Genomic DNA, 16,264 nt, shown 5'->3' on the forward strand with positions numbered 1-16,264 from the left:
GGTGCAGTACAAAATGGAGTTAGATCAGCCAAATAGACCAGTGATCCATGCACCTAGAAAGGTACCATTATCACCAAGAGACTAGCTAAAAGCAGAGCTGCTGAGGCTAGAGTCCTTAGATATCCTAGACAAAGTAGAAGAGCCTACTGAATGGGTCCACTCACTAGTAATAGTTGAGAAGGAAGACGGCTCGCTCAGACTGTGTATGGATCCAAAAGAGCTAAACAAGCATGTAAAAAGGGAACACTTTCAGCTGCCTACCAGAGGGGAGATATTCAGGGACATAGCAGGGGCTAAATACTTCTCAAAGCTAGACGCCTCATGAGGGTTTTGGCAGATCAGTCTAGACAAGGAGAGTACAAGGCTTTGTACTTTCAATACTCCTTTTGGTAGCTAGTCATTTAAAAGGCTCCCGTTTGGTCTCACTTCAGCACCAGAAGTATTTCACAGGACAGTCCAACAGATATCTAAGAGTGTGTCAGGCACCACAGTGTCCATTGATGATGTGCTAATATGGGCTCAGACACTTGAAGAGCACAACACCAGGTTGAAAGCAGCACTTGATCTAGTCAGAGTGGCGCAGTGGTCTAAGGCACTGCATTGTGCTAGCTGTGCCACTAGAGATCCTGGTTCGAATCCAGGCTCTGTCGTAGCCGGCCGTGACCGGGAGACCCATGGGGCGGTACACAATTGGCCCAGCGTCGTCCAGGGTAGGGGAGAGAATGGCCGGCAGGGATGTAGCTTAGGTAGCAGAGCATGGCGTCTGTAAGTCGCTCTGGATAAGGGCGTCTGCTAAATGACTTAAATGTAAAATAATGGGCTAAAGCTAAATGCAGACAAATGGGAATTCAGAAAGACAGAAATAACCTTCTTGGGTGAAAAACTAACATGTGAAGGTGTTCAGACAGACCAGAGCAAAGTGACCACCATCAAGAACATGCCACTGCCTACCGATCAAGAGGACGTACAAAGGTTCTAAGGGCTGGTTAACTATGTGGGCTAATTTGTACCTAATCTGGCAACTCACACTAGTCAGATGAGAAGTCTACTGTGTAAAACTACAGAGTGGTGTTGGAACAGTAATCATCAGAAAGAGTTTTGAGGAGCTCAAGGCATTGATCATGCATGCTCCAGTACTTTGGTTCTATGATAAAAAGCTCAAAACCTAAATCTCAGCAGATGAAAGTAATGATGAACTGTCGTTGCTCTTTGCTTATTTGAGCTCTTCTTGCCATAATATGGACTTGGTCTTTTACCAAATAGGGCTATCTTCTGTATACCACCCCTCCCTTGTCACAACACAACTGATTGGCTCAAACACATTAAGAAGGAAAGAAATTCCACAAATTAACTTTTAAGAAGGAACACCTGTTATTTGAAATGCATTCCAGGTGACTACCTCATGAAGCTGGTTGAGAGAATGCCAAGAGTGTGCAAATCTATCATCAAGGCAAAGGGTGGCTATTTGAAGAATCTCAAATATAAAATATATTTTGATTTGTTTAACACTTTTTGGGTTACTACATGATTCCATATGTGTTATTTCATAGTTTTGATGTCTTCACTGGTATTCTACAATGTAGAAAATAGTACAAATAAAGAAAAACCCTTGAATGAGTAGGTGTTCTAAAACTGCCTTATTGCTATTAACGTACCAACGTAATTAGAGCAGTAAAATAAATGTTTTGTATACGGTCTGATATACCACGGCTGTCGGCCAATCAGCATTCAGGGCTTGAACTACCCAGTTTATAAATATATTTACACTCCAGACTCCTACATTGCTCGTCCTAATATTTATATATTTCTTAATTCCATTCCTTTACTTTTTAGATGTGTGTATTGTTAGTTATTACTGAACTGTTGGAGCCAGGAACACAAGCATTTCGCTACACCTGCAATAACATCTGCTAAATATGTGTATGCGACCAATAATTTGATTTGATTTTTGAAAGTGTTACATCATTCTCAATCCGCATTGCGTTGTGGCTAAGAACAGCCCTTAGCTGTGGTATTGTATATTGGCCAAATACCACACCTCCTCAGGCTTTATTGCTTAATTATAACATATAAGTGTATTATAAGGCATTATAAAGGTCATTAAAATAATTATACATATGTTCTTCATAGAAACTGTTATCCTTTATATATTCTAACAACTCACATTTTAAGATTCATTATTTCATTTGTTCCATGTTAAGGACTCTAACCCAGGAACAAAACTATTTGTCTCCCTCTTCCTGTTGCATGCAGTTCCTCTCTCTCTTCCTCCCTTCTTCTAACCCCTCCCTCCTTCTAACCCCACCCCTCTGGCTGAACCAGGAAGTCCATCCCCTTGCCACAAACTCTCTTCTGAGGAAACGAAACTGATCTGAGTCTCTGTGTCGTCTGTCTGTGTGAGAGTGAACAACAATCCAAATGGCTCTGCAGGGAGTTCTGCTCGACCAGGACCAGTTCTGTTGTTCTGTCTGTCTGGATCTACTGAAGGAACCGGTGGTTATTCCCTGTGGACACACTTACTGTAGGAGCTGTATTGAGGGCTGCTGGGATCAGGATGTTCTGAAAGGGGTCTATAGCTGTCCTCAGTGCAGAGAGACCTTCACTCCAAGGCCTAATCTGAGGAAAAATAACATGTTGGCTGAAGTGGTGGAGAAACTGAAGAAGACAGGACTCCAGGCTGTTTCCCCTCCTGCTCTGTGCTATGCTGGACCTGGAGATGTGGCGTGTGATTTCTGCACTGGAACCAGAAAGCAGAAAGCCCTCATGTCCTGTTTGGTGTGTCTGGCCTCTTACTGTGAGACTCACCTCCAACCTCACTATGAATTTCCTGGTTTCAAGAAACACAAGCTGGTCAAAGCCACCGCACAACTACAGGAGAAGATCTGCTCTCATCATGACAAACTGCTGGAGGTTTTCTGTCGTAGCGATCAGCAGTGTATCTGTTATCTGTGTACAGTGGATGAACATAAAGGCCATGATACAGTGTCAGCTGCAGCAGAGAGGACTGAGAAACAGGTAAGACCAGAACTACTTGTTGGTGACTGTCTGATAAACAAATAATTAAACATACAGTAGGAGCTAAGGCTGTTGGAATATGAGATCATTCAAATGATATCGATCCACGGCAGAACAAATATGAACACAAACCTTGATTATATAGATATGCTAACCCAGATTCTCCAAATGTATCACCATTTTCTAAAGGCAAACACCATTATCATTCGTTATCAAACACCCAATCAGCTCCCCTGTTTTGTGCACTGTTAAAACTATAATCATTCACATAACAACTTAATAATATAATTTCACACAGACACTTCCTCAACATTTTAATCCCTATCTTCAATTACATTTTTAGACATTTTATCTTCAATGTGCCCTATGTCCCATTACTATACTATTGATCTACTGGACAAATAAAGCTTGATAGCTCATTGAAGAGTGATTCTCCACAGAGGCAGCTGGCGATGAGTCAGCAGAAAGTCCAGCAGAGATTCCAGGAGAGAGAGAAGGACCTGAAGGAGCTCCAACAGGCTGTGGAGTCTCTCAAGGTGAGTATTGTTGACCAGAGGAGACAGACCATTTCACTTCTCTACTCCAGTCAGAGAGAGAGAGAGATGCCCCTATCCAATCCCACTGGCTCCACTGTTGGGAACAGGCTGTCTGGACCCCTTTCAGAGAATAGACTGCTTAATGTAACCGGCGGGATATGAACCCGGGTCTACTGAGGGAGAAACCAACATCTTGACCCTTACACCAAGAGGTCATTCCCTATTGGGCTGAGGGCCGACACTGATTTTGAAGTCGAAGGCGGGGCTACCTCATCACATAACCATGAGTAACCATGACCGACTCATGTCCCCTATACATTAACATGGAGCTCTCTCTCTCTCTCTCTCTCTCTCTCTCTCTCTCTCTCTCTCTCTCTCTCTCTCGCTCTCTCTAATCAATTCAAAGGGATTTATTGGCATGGGAAACATATGTTTACATTGCCAAAGCAAGTGAAATAGATAATAAACAAAAGTGAAATAAACAATCAGAAATGAACAGTAAACATTACACTCACAAAAGTTTCAAAGGAATAAAAACTTTCAAATGTTATAACTCAAGTGCAAACAGAGTGAGCCGTGCGCCAGACCGAGTTCTGGAGGTGAAATGGAAATGAATGAGGGAGAGTTAAGTGAGGTAGAAGGTGTGGTGAAGAGCTCAGAACCAGAGCCTGGCATCAATGGACATGATAAAGAAGAATCTGGTGCAGTAGGAGTTACATTGTTGGAGAAAGTGGATCCATTCCTTTTGGCAGATCCATTTGTAGTTTCAGGGTGGGTGGGAAAGGAGTTGGGTGCAGTTGAATCAGTGAAGGTAACCTGTAGTGGACTTGTGATATTTGTTTGTGTTTCTTCTGACCAGAGGGAGTGGGCGCTCCGTGTCACGCAACTTGGGTCAAGATCTGTTTCTTGCTTTGCTCTTAGGAACAGGGCACCATTGAAAGGAGTGATTTCTGGGGTAGCGTTAAGTGTGGAGGTGGAGCAATTAAAGTTGAAGACAGCTGGTGTTTGTGATTCCCGCCGTTTGGTGCAACACAGACCCGGTGGTGAGCGTGGTGAAACAGAGGAGTCACTGTCAGTCCTTTTGAGTTTTGAGTCTTTACCCAACAAAGTCATGGTAGGATATATCAGTTATCCTGTTTGAGTCATTGTGCCGAATCCACTGCGCTCTTTCAGGTTGTAGATCTGTGCCAGCACAGAGGGATAGGCCAACGAGTGATATATGCTTCAGTAAAGTTAGCTTCTTAGAGTTCATAGCAATGGTTATCAACTGTACCGCAGAAATTTAATGAAATTGAATGTAAATCACAGAAAATAGATGTTGTGGTGGCATTTGCAGAGAAGTATTTGGGCATACAAGATTTGACTTCAGAAGAGTTACAGGTTGTGTTGAGTGGTGGTGTCCCGTCCTCCCAGGCCGTTGGCATGGTGCAGGAGCAGATAGGGTCAAAGTAGTGGAATGGGGTAGTGGGTATTTAATGAGTGTAGGGTTAGTTGGAAGGGTGTTTTTTAAAATTATTATAATTTCCCCTTTTCCCATTTTGTGTCACAAAGTATAATGGATTTATATTATAGTCCAGTTGGGGGCGGTAATGCAACATATTGGATGCCAACCGCCGTTAAACACCAAAGAAGAAAAACCGTTACATTATGTCTATGCACAGTATTGTAACGATGTCTCTGTCTCTCTTATTCATGAACTTTCATGGTAGTTGGTTGTGTGGGTCTCTGGTTATGAATAGGGTGCTGACAGACAATTGTTGATGGATATTTATAGAGCTCTGATCAGGACGACAATTGATTAGTGGTGTACAGTTTATGGAACAGAGGTAAAGACTTGGCTTCAGAAGCTGGACAGAATCCAGTATATAGCTTTAAGGATATGTATTGGTGCATTTAAATCAACATCTGTATGTGCCTTACTGGTGGAGGCAGGAGAGATGCCTTTGGATATACAGCGTAAAAAATGGTCATTATCTTATTGGGTTGAAAGGCTGTGAGGCTGAGCATCCCACTGCTACTGTTCTAGATGACTGTTGGGAATATACTAGTAGACAAGGCAGTGGTTTTGGTTGGACAGTTGGAAAACTTGCTGATGAGAGTGGTTTGAGGGAGTTGGAGGTTGGCCCTTCTGTGGTGATAGGGGATGTTCCTCCATGGTTACTCCCAGACCCTGTTGTTGATCTAACCTTGGTAGAGAAAAGGAAAGATTGGTCAGAAGTCAGTGATATTGAGAAACTGGTTGACAATAATAGTTGCCCTCCAGTGGGTGGAGGACGTACAACCTGTTAGAATTATAGTATACTCAGATTCTCTGTCTGTATTGAATAGTTTATCATCTGGTAAATCTAATAGGAGTGACCTGCTATTGGAGGTATTAATGTTATTATGGAGAATTGAGAGAATGGGTTTAGTAGTGAGATTCTGCTGGGTCCCAGCACATTCGGGTGTGGAAAGGAATGAAAGTGTAGACCAGTTAGCTAAAAGAGCTTTGAAACAAGATATAATTGATATTAATGTTCCACTGGGTAGAGGTGAGGCCAAATGTAAGATCAGAGCCATTTTGATAGATGTGTGGCAGAAGAGATGGTACTCTGAGCACAAGGGCCGGCATTTATATGAATAGTTGACAGTTTTACAGAAAGGTCGATGGACCAAGATTCAAAGGTCAGATTAGGAAGGAAGATGTGGTGTTTACTAGATTGCGCTTAGGACATTGTACATTGATCTCGTCATTACATCTGGTTGGCAAGCATGGGAATGGTTTGTGTCTGGAGTGTATGGTCGATGAAACGGTCGAGCATGTGTTGTTATATTGTTGTAAGCATGTTGAAGAGAGGGAAAGATTGAAGTGTAGGGTCATTGAGGTTGGACGGGGTTGGGGGGGTTTGGAAGGGATTTTGGGGATGGGGGAGGGTCTATTAGAAGTTAGTAGGGCTCTTCTTTATTTTCTCAGAAGTACTGAGTTAGGTAGGAGGATTTAGAAATGTTGGAAACTGTGATTGACCACACACTCCAGCACAGTAGGTGGCGGCATGCACCTTTAACGTTGGTTTGTGGACCGCCATTATATCATAGAAGAAGAAGTTGTTGCTGTGAGAGATTTGTGTTTCTTGAGGATGGCTACTATTCTTTTTTCTTTTGGTTCTTGCGTTTTTTCTGAATGTATTTTCTCATGGTGGAGTGTTTGTTTATTGGTTTCCACTGTTTATCGTTTAGAGTTGAGGGGGGAGTAGGGGTAGTTTGTTAGGGCGGCGTGATGGCCTCAACCGAGTGGAGAAGAAACGCTGTCGCTTCGGGTCCGTTCCGGAGAAAGGTGTGGAGGAAGTTTTGCTCATGGTCGGCGAACAGGTTGGAGCGGAACATCTGGACTCTGCATCCAGAATGAACAAGGCGGTGGTTGTGTTAATGAAAAAGGTTTGTCTTGTTGTGAGGGGTGTGTTGGTGCAGATGTCGCCTCTTTCGATAAGAGTTGTGGTGGCTAATCTGCCTCCGTTTATTGCTTCCGAACAGACCGCAAGTAGTTGGTTAGTTTTGGTAAATTTGCAAGTGGTTTCCGTGTGCTCTCGGCTGGGTGCCAAGCGGAATCCGTTAAACATGTCTGTTTTCATAGACAAGTGTTTGTTTCTTAACAAACTTCAAGGTTACACAGGGGAGGGGTGGAACACAGGGTTTGCTAGCACAGATAGTTTTGGGTGTTTCTAGTGTGGGGATCATCAGTTATAGGCTACAAGCAGCAATATGATTGATAGGTAGGACAGGTATTGAACCCAAATAATCCCTACTCAGATGCGCTAACCTCAACCCTAGTAAACATGCATTATAAAAACCTTCTATATAAAATGATCTCATATTGGGAGTAAATAGCCTCTGAATAGAAAATAAAAAACACTGCATCTTCCAGCCCACCAATAAATTACATAATGCAACCGTGGCGGTTAGCATATTTACCTCAACATGCCCCTCGCTTGCCTGAGAAGGCAGAGTGCTCGATGCTGGTTGATGAATTTGACAATTATTGTACTAGGAAAATACGTTTTTGTCGACCAGAGGTGACTGAATTAATGTTCAGGCGTATTGATAATCATTATAGTAATGAAGTATAATTTCAAAACATGACCATAAAAACAGGTAATAATAAACATGAATCATCATTTAATTACTTCACAGTAATGTGATTTCAGTCCTTCCTCTTGCGTTAGCAGTGTGGAAAGGGACAGTAAAAAGCTCAGGCAGGAGGAGTTTTCCTGTGAGGGGGAGTGGTGGTGTATCCAGGGAGAGAACTAAACTAATCTTCTGAAATGTCATTCATGGTCTTATGCTGCCATCTATTGGAATTATTAAGCAACTGCAGTAGTACTGAATAAAGTGTTTTCCCTTACTAATCCGTACTAAAATTGTGATTACTCAGAATTGCAAAAAAAAGAGTACATTTTTTACATTTTAGTCATTTAGCAGATGCTCTTATCCAGAGCGACTTACAGTTAGTGAGTGCATACATTTTCATACTGTCCCTCCATGGGAAACGAACCCACAACCCTGGTGTTGCAAGCGCCATGCTCTACCAACTGAGCTACACGGTAGTAGTGCATGGCCAAGTGGTGGTGCGCAGGCCGTGGAGAAAGCGGTGGTGGGGAGGGTTGCAGCTGGGCTACATGAGCTGAGGCAGGTTTCTGTAGTAACAGAGACTCCGGTGGGCGAAGGCTTGGTGGGCTCATCCCAGGAAATATTGCCTGTCATTGGGGAAGAGGCTCTGATCAGGGGGGAAGTGCAGGGGGGCAGAGACTGGGGAGGAGGAGGACGGTACCGTGCCAATGGAGGAGGAGGAAGAGGGGGGAGGTGAGTCTTAGGACAAGACGTCTCATTTTCAGATGGCTCATTGGATCCAGAGCTGACAGACAGTCAGGCTGAGGGCCCAGTATATACGCTGAGAGAACTTTCTAGGTTCCTGATGGAGACTAAAGGGGAAAAAGAAGGTTCTGCTGGAGTCTTATTTGATTGATCCTGGAAGGTTTGTAAGGTCAGTACAACACGTGATGAAGAATGAGGGGTTTAGTGTCCTCTCACCCAGGAAGCGGTATAGGCTGAGAAAATGGGTCATGGGTTCTTAAGGGCATGTCTTCAGAATCTGCTTAAATTGATGTTTTTTTCTGGCATGGCGGCTTTATGGGCTTCTACTGATTTCTGATTGTGGTAATTTCCCTCCCACCTCTTATGGAGATTTCACGGTTAGACTTCCTTAACATGAACGGCGGCAAAGACTGGGGGAATATGTAAACCAAAAACAATTAAATGCCATGGCAGAAATCTTAGTGCAGGGGTAGCAAAAGAGGTGTGTAAGGGTAGGTTGTTAGTGTTTAGAGCCCAAATAATGACCTTGTCTTTGCTTTCATAAATGTGTCTGCACCTGGTCCTCTGTAGCTCAGCTGGTAGAGCACGGCGCTTGTAACGCCAGGGTAGTGGGTTCGATCCCCGGGACCACCCATACACAAAAAAATAATATATATATATATATGCACGCATGACTGTAAGTCGCTTTGGATAAAAGCGTCTGCAAAATGGCACATTATATTATATTATAGTACAGGACTCAGTTCTGAGTGGGGAAACCAAGAAAATCCCTTGTTTTATGTTTGTCTGATGGGTGGGTAACTTCTGTTGTGGGGAGATGAGGGAGCCTGATGGGTGGGTAACTTCTGTTGTGGGGGAGATGAGGGAGCCTGATGGGTGGGTAACTTCTGTTGTGGGGAGATGAGGGAACCTGATGGGTGGGTAACTTCTGTTGTGGGGGAGATGAGGGAGCCTGATGGGTGGGTAACTTCTGTTGTGGGGAGATGAGGGAGCCTGATGGGTGGGTAACTTCTGTTGTGGGGGAGATGAGGCTGCGGCTGTAGAGTTGTACTCTGATTTATAGAGGGCAGAACTCTGTGGTCCTCTGTAGAGCATGGCGCTTGTAATGCCAGGGTAGTGGGTTCGATCCCCGGGACCACCCATATGTAAAAATGTATGCACATGACTGTAAGTCGCTTTGGATAAAAGCGTCTGCTAAATGGCATATTATTATTATTATTATTATTATTATTATTATCCTGGGTGTTCTCAGGTTCTGCTCACAGACCTTTCCAAACTCTCTCTGTCACAGAGAAATCAAATAGACATTTCCCTGGCCTTACACAAACTCTCAGCTGCTGTCTCTCAGACGGTCTGCCTGTGGATTTTTATAAAAAGTTCTGGGGAATTATTTTACAGGACATGTGTTGTGTGTTGCGTGAGTGCGTCGGGGTGGGGGAGCTGTTGCTAAGCTGTAGACGGGAGGCTTTGACTCTCCTGCCCAAAATAGGGATTTGAGCGACATAAAGAACTGGAGGCCTGTGGCATTGCTCATTTTGGACTATAAGGTCTTTACCAAGGTCCTCGTTAACAGACTGAAGTCCCACCTGGACTCTATTGTACACAAGGACCAAACGTACTGTGTACCAGGACGCTCAAACACAGACAATCTGTTCATAATCAGGAGAAAGCCTTTGATAGGGTGGACCATGAATATCTGCTCAATGTGTTGTTTTGGTTGTGGGGAGAATTTTGTGGCCTGTGTTCAAATGCTGTACGCTGGGGCTTCATGTATGGTCAAGGTGTGGGGAGGGCTCAGTAGGCCAGTCTGGGTAGGTAGGGGCATTCACCAGGGATGCCCTCTGTCAGGGCAGCTATACACTCTTGTTATTGAGCCCTTTCTGGGCCTGCTACGCAGGAGGCTACAGGGAGTGTGGGAGCCAGGCATAGGGTTGGGGACAGGCATAGCAGTGTCAGCATACGCTGATGACGTCTGTGTTGGTTAGGGATGAGCAGAACCTACAGGCCCTGGAGAATAGTTTGAGGGTGTACGAGGGGGCGTCTTCTGCTTAGGTAAACTGGGGCAAGAGTGAGGCTCTGTTATGTGGGGCATGGAGGGACAGGGCACCTCCGCAGCTTCCAGTGGGGTTGCAGTGGGGCTGTGAGTGGCTCAAGATGCTTGGGGTGTATCTGGGCTCGGAGGGTTGGGATAGGAAGAACTGGGAAGGAGTGTCACAAGCGGTGGTGTCGAGGCTGACGAAGTGGAGGTGGCTCATCTCCCAAGTGGCATACAGAGGGGCGGTGCTGATCATCAACAACTTGGTGGCATCCTCTCTATGGCTTAAATTGGCCATTCTCAACGCCCCCGGTGGTCTGCTTGTGGACCTGCAGCGCAAGTTAGTGATTTTTTTCTGGTCAGGGTGGCAGCGTTCTGACTCAGCAGCACAGAGGATACTGTACCGTACGGAGGTGGGCTGGAGGGAACCAGCATGTGCTCTGTTGAGGAGGGCTGGTGGTTTGGGGCTGGATCAGCGGCTCCTCATCATGCGGCAGGAGAGACTCAATACAGCAGGGGTCTCTGATTTCTATGCTGCAGTACTGAGGGCTGGAGCAGCCTGAGGAGGGGCCACCACCGCAAGTGACAGCAGAGACTGGGGACTGGCAGGAGAGTCCGGAGGACTTACTGACTTTTAACACTCTGAGCTTAGTGGGAGTGAAGGGGCATCAGTGGCAGGGGGTTGTGGGGGCTGAGAGCATGGCAGGGTATAGGTGGAGGGTGCTCTATAAGCTCCCAGTGCTGGAAAGGTCAGGGGTCGTCCAGTGGAGGGTATTACATGGAGCCCTGGACACCAATAGCTGGTTGGCTCGGGTTGACCTGGGAGTTGGGGAGGGGTGTCCGTTTTCTGCAATCACAGACTGTTCATCATGTTTTTTCTGTGTTGCCAGGGTAATGCCATTACTGTTGACGCCTTAGGGTTGAGTTTGAGTTGTACAAAATGATCAACAGTGTGGAGATGTTTCAGGAGGTATGGGGGCTCAGGGGGGCTGTCTGTACGGCTGGAGAGGAGGGGTTGGATGGACGGTTGGAATGTGGTGCTGGTTGGTGTATTGTACTGTGGTGTTGGGTACTGGATAATGTGATTGTGTGGAGGTTGTGGTGTCACGCAATGTGTTTTTAGGAGGGGGGGTGTTAGTGTAATGAGGATGGCTCATTAAAGTAAGACAAGTCAGTCTCTCTCTCTCTCTCTTAACAGAGCTCTGCACAGGCAGCAGTGGAGGACAGTGATAAGATCTTTACCGAGCTGATCCGCTCCATTGAGAGAAGGCGCTCTGAGGTGAAGGAGCTGATCAGAGCCCAAGAGAAGGCTCAAGTGAGTCAAGCTGAAGGACTCCTGGAGCAACTGGAGCAGGAGATAGCTGAGCTGAGGAAGAGAAGCACTGAGCTGGAGCAGCTCTCACACACAGAGGATCACATCCATTTCCTCCAGGTAACTCAACTGCCTTGATACATGTGATATGAAATTAACTTAATGTGAAACTCTCAATCATTTGGTTCTGTTCTCTCTCTCTCTCTCTGTCTCCAGAGTTATCAGTCTCTCTCTGGTACCAGTGTATCTTCAGACTTACCCAGCATCGTTGTCCGTCCTCTTCAGTACTTTGGAGATGTGAGTAAGACTGTGTCTGAACTGAGAGAGAAACTAGAAGACTTCCTTAAAGGAGAATGGACCAAGATCTCCACTACAGGTGTGTTGAAAATAATAAGAACATCAACTTTAGACCATTGAAAGTTCCCTACTAGTCATATACATGTGGAATATGGTATGATGATAACATTCCCTCTCTCTGTGAATGTGTTTGTGTGTCTGTAGTGAATATAGTGGATGTTGTACTGCCTCCAGAGCCCAAGACCAGAGAACAGTTGTTACAATGTGAGTCTCTTTATTCTGAAGTAACTAACAGTCTCTTTTTACTGACACTCCTAACAATCCCTCTAGAAATATATAGCAATAGTAGATCTAATCAAAGACTGGGTATCTATCTGACTCCTCATATTTCTCTGATTTGATCTCTGCTGTGCTCTAATCAAAGACAGGGTAGATACAGTATCTGACTTCACTTATTGTTCTAACTCCCCTCATTGGTCTCTGCTCTGCTCTTCTCCCAGATTCCTGTCAGCTCACACTGGACCCAAACACAGCAGGCACACAACTCTCTCTGTCTAAAGGGAACAGAAAGGTGAAACGTACAGGCCAAGTCCAACCATATCCTGTTCATCCAGACAGATTCACAAACTACCAGGTTCTGTGTAGAGAGGGTCTGTCTGGACGCTGTTACTGGGAGGTGGAGTGGAGTGGGGAGGATGTTATCACAGCAGTCTCATATAAAGACATCAGCAGAACAGGGACAGATGGTGAATTTGGAGAGAATAACAAGTCCTGGAGTTTAGTGTGCTCTAGTGGTAGTTATTGGTTCATACACAATAATGTTGGGACTCCAGTATCAGACCCTCAGTCCTCCAGAGTAGGAGTGTACCTGGATCACAAGGCAGGTACTCTGTCCTTCTACAGTGTCTCTGACACAATGACCCTCCTCCACAGAGTCCAGACCACATTCACTCAGCCCCTCTATCCTGGGTTTAATCTCTATGGTACTGCTGAGCTGGTTAAACTGTAGTAGGGTCCACATAGATACTAGTCATGCTGGTGTAGTCTATAGCTGAGCTGGTTAAACTGTAGTAGGGTCCACATAGATACTAGTCATGCTGGTGTAGTCTATAGCTGAGCTGGTTAAACTGTATTAGGGTCCACATAGATACTAGTCATGCTGGTGTAGTCTATAGCTGAGCTGGTTAAACTGTAGTAGGGTCCACATAGATACTAGTCATGCTGGTGTAGTCTATAGCTGAGCTGGTTAAACTGTAGTAGGGTCCACATAGATACTAGTCATGCTGGTGTAGTCTATAGCTGAGCTGGTTAAACTGTAGTAGGGTCCACATAGATACTAGTCATGCTGGTGTAGTCTATAGCTGAGCTGGTTAAACTGTAGTAGGGTCCACATAGATACTAGTCATGCTGGTGTAGTCTATAGCTGAGCTGTTTAAACTGTAGTAGGGTCCACATAGATACTAGTCATGCTGGTGTAGTCTATAGCTGAGCTGGTTAAACTGTAGTAGGGTCCACGTAGATACTAGTCATGCTGGTGTAGTCTATAGCTGAGCTGGTTAAACTGTAGTAGGCTCCACATAGATACTAGTCATGCTGGTGTAGTCTATAGCTGAGCTGGTTAAACTGTAGTAGGGTCCACATAGATACTAGTCATGCTGGTGTAGTCTATAGCTGAGCTGGTTAAACTGTAGTAGGGTCCACATAGATACTAGTCATGCTGGTGTAGTCTATAGCTGAGCTGGTTAAACTGTAGTAGGGTCCACATAGATACTAGTCATGCTGGTGTAGTCTATAGCTGAGCTGGTTAAACTGTAGTAGGGTCCACATAGATACTAGTCATGCTGGTGTAGTCTATAGCTGAGCTGGTTAAACTGTAGTAGGGTCCACATAGATACTAGTCATGCTGGTGTAGTCTGTAGCTGAGCTGGTTAAACTGTAGTAGGGTCCACATAGATACTAGTCATGCTGGTGTAGTCTATAGCTGAGCTGGTTAAACTGTAGTAGGGTCCACATAGATACTAGTCATGCTGGTGTAGTCTATAGCTGAGCTGGTTAAACTGTAGTAGGGTCCACATAGATACTAGTCATGCTGGTGTAGTCTATAGCTGAGCTGGTTAAACTGTAGTAGGGTCCACATAGATACTAGTCATGCTGGTGTAGTCTATAGCTGAGCTGGTTAAACTGTGGTAGGGTCCACATAGATACTAGTCATGCTGGTGTAGTCTATAGCTGAGCTGGTTAAACTGTAGTAGGGTCCACATAGATACTAGTCATGCTGGTGTAGTCTATAGCTGAGCTGGTTAAACTGTAGTAGGGTCCACATAGATACTAGTCATGCTGGTGTAGTCTATAGCTGATCTGGTTAAACTGTAGTAGGGTCCACATAGATACTAGTCATGCTGGTGTAGTCTATAGCTGAGCTGGTTAAACTGTAGTAGGGTCCACATAGATACTAGTCATGCTGGTGTAGTCTATAGCTGAGCTGGTTAAACTGTAGTAGGGTCCACATAGATACTAGTCATGCTGGTGTAGTCTATAGCTGAGCTGGTTAAACTGTAGTAGGGTCCACATAGATACTAGTCATGCTGGTGTAGTCTATAGCTGAGCTGGTTAAACTGTAGTAGGGTCCACATAGATACTAGTCATGCTGGTGTAGTCTATAGCTGAGCTGGTTAAATTGTAGTAGGTTCCACATAGATACTAGTCATGCTGGTGTAGTCTATAGCTGAGCTGGTTAAACTGTAGTAGGGTCCACATAGATATTAGTCATGCTGGTGTAGTCTATAGCTGAGCTGGTTAAACTGTAGTAGGGTCCACATAGATACTAGTCATGCTGGTGTAGTCTATAGCTGAGCTGGTTAAACTGTAGTAGGGTCCACATAGATACTAGTCATGCTGGTGTAGTCTATAGCTGAGCTGGTTAAACTGTAGTAGGGTCCACATAGATACTAGTCATGCTGGTGTAGTCTATAGCTGAGCTGGTTAAACTGTAGTAGGGTCCACATAGATACTAGTCATGCTGGTGTAGTCTATAGCTGAGCTGGTTAAACTGTAGTAGGGTCCACATAGATACTAGTCATGCTGGTGTAGTCTATAGCTGAGCTGGTTAAACTGTAGTAGGGTCCACATAGATACTAGTCATGCTGGTGTAGTCTATAGCTGAGCTGGTTAAACTGTAGTAGGGTCCACATAGATACTAGTCATGCTGGTGGTGATGGTCCCCAGATGTGATGATTCATTCTGCTCTGTTTTTATGTACAATGATTTGATTGATTTGATCTTCAGAAGATGTTATGAATTACAATTCAATGCATTCATATTTTTTTTAAGTGCAATGTTTTAATCTTATATATTCACATTAATCATGATGTATGCTGTTAATGTAGGTTGGTTGTCATTCAGAACCATTGAAATGTTTTCCCAATTGGTTCTCTGTCTCAATGTCATTTTCCTCAGTATCATGGAACAGGTAGTGTTACTTACTTGCTAATTGAACTATATGGGCCGGTTTCCCGGACACAGATGAAGCCTAGTCCTAGACTAAAAAGCATGTTCAATGGAGATGTCCGGGAAACCGGCCCTAAGTTTGGCATCTTTTATTCTCCCGTACTGCTCAGTCAAGCAACATTAAAGCAGTCCAGCAGGTGGTGCTATTAACCAAACAATAAAAACCCAGCAGATATCTTGACTTGTCACTCAGTATATCAGTAATGTTCAGAATTGTACTTTAATATCATTGGAGATTGATGGTCTTTTTAGTCCACTACCCAGAGTCAGGAACAGATGAAGTTAGGTCTGCTACTGTTCAGTTATTAAATATGATTCATGGTGATGGGAAATAAAAAATCCATCTAGTAGTAGTTTTCCTTTGCTATTTATTCCAAGGTGTGTCTTTAACTTGTAAATGGATTGTGTTGAAGCTGGCATGTGGTGTGGATGATAGAATAGAGTGAATAGAGGAGAGAAGAGAGGAGGAGAGGAGAACATCATATAGAAGACAGATAAGATAGAGAGACAATTCATACCCAGGGGATGCCTGCTCTGCCCCCATGTAGGACAGGTTCACTCACACACACACTCACACAGACACACCTATTCACTTGGGCCTTCTCCCTCATGCCCTGCTGACATCCATGCAGGCCCACATTGACCTTGTGACCTCTGGAGCTCCATGCATCTTGTTCTACACTCCCTGCCTAGTAAAACCCTTTCTCCCATGGG

The 16,264-nt window shown here is 44.6% G+C and overlaps 1 protein-coding gene across 1 annotated transcript in view; it reads left to right on the top strand.

Annotated features, from left to right (window-relative positions):
* The window catches only part of LOC311119317 (tripartite motif-containing protein 16-like), a gene marked incomplete at its 5' end in the record, with an annotated part of 35,819 nt that extends 19,939 nt beyond the window's left edge, over nucleotides 1-15,880 (top strand). The window contains 6 exons of the mRNA XM_084194037.1: nucleotides 2,419-3,009; nucleotides 3,477-3,551; nucleotides 11,633-11,866; nucleotides 11,963-12,122; nucleotides 12,248-12,307; nucleotides 12,544-15,880. Of these exons, the coding sequence (XP_084050163.1) occupies nucleotides 2,419-3,009; nucleotides 3,477-3,551; nucleotides 11,633-11,866; nucleotides 11,963-12,122; nucleotides 12,248-12,307; nucleotides 12,544-13,052 (1,629 nt within the window). The 3' untranslated portion in view covers nucleotides 13,053-15,880. The remainder of the gene's footprint in view (nucleotides 1-2,418; nucleotides 3,010-3,476; nucleotides 3,552-11,632; nucleotides 11,867-11,962; nucleotides 12,123-12,247; nucleotides 12,308-12,543) is intronic.
* Between the last annotated feature and the right edge of the window lie 384 nt (nucleotides 15,881-16,264).

Source organism: Coregonus lavaretus (genome assembly GCF_964263955.1).
Source record: "Coregonus lavaretus genome assembly, contig: HAP1_SCAFFOLD_860, whole genome shotgun sequence".
NCBI classification, from domain to species: domain Eukaryota; kingdom Metazoa; phylum Chordata; class Actinopteri; order Salmoniformes; family Salmonidae; genus Coregonus; species Coregonus lavaretus.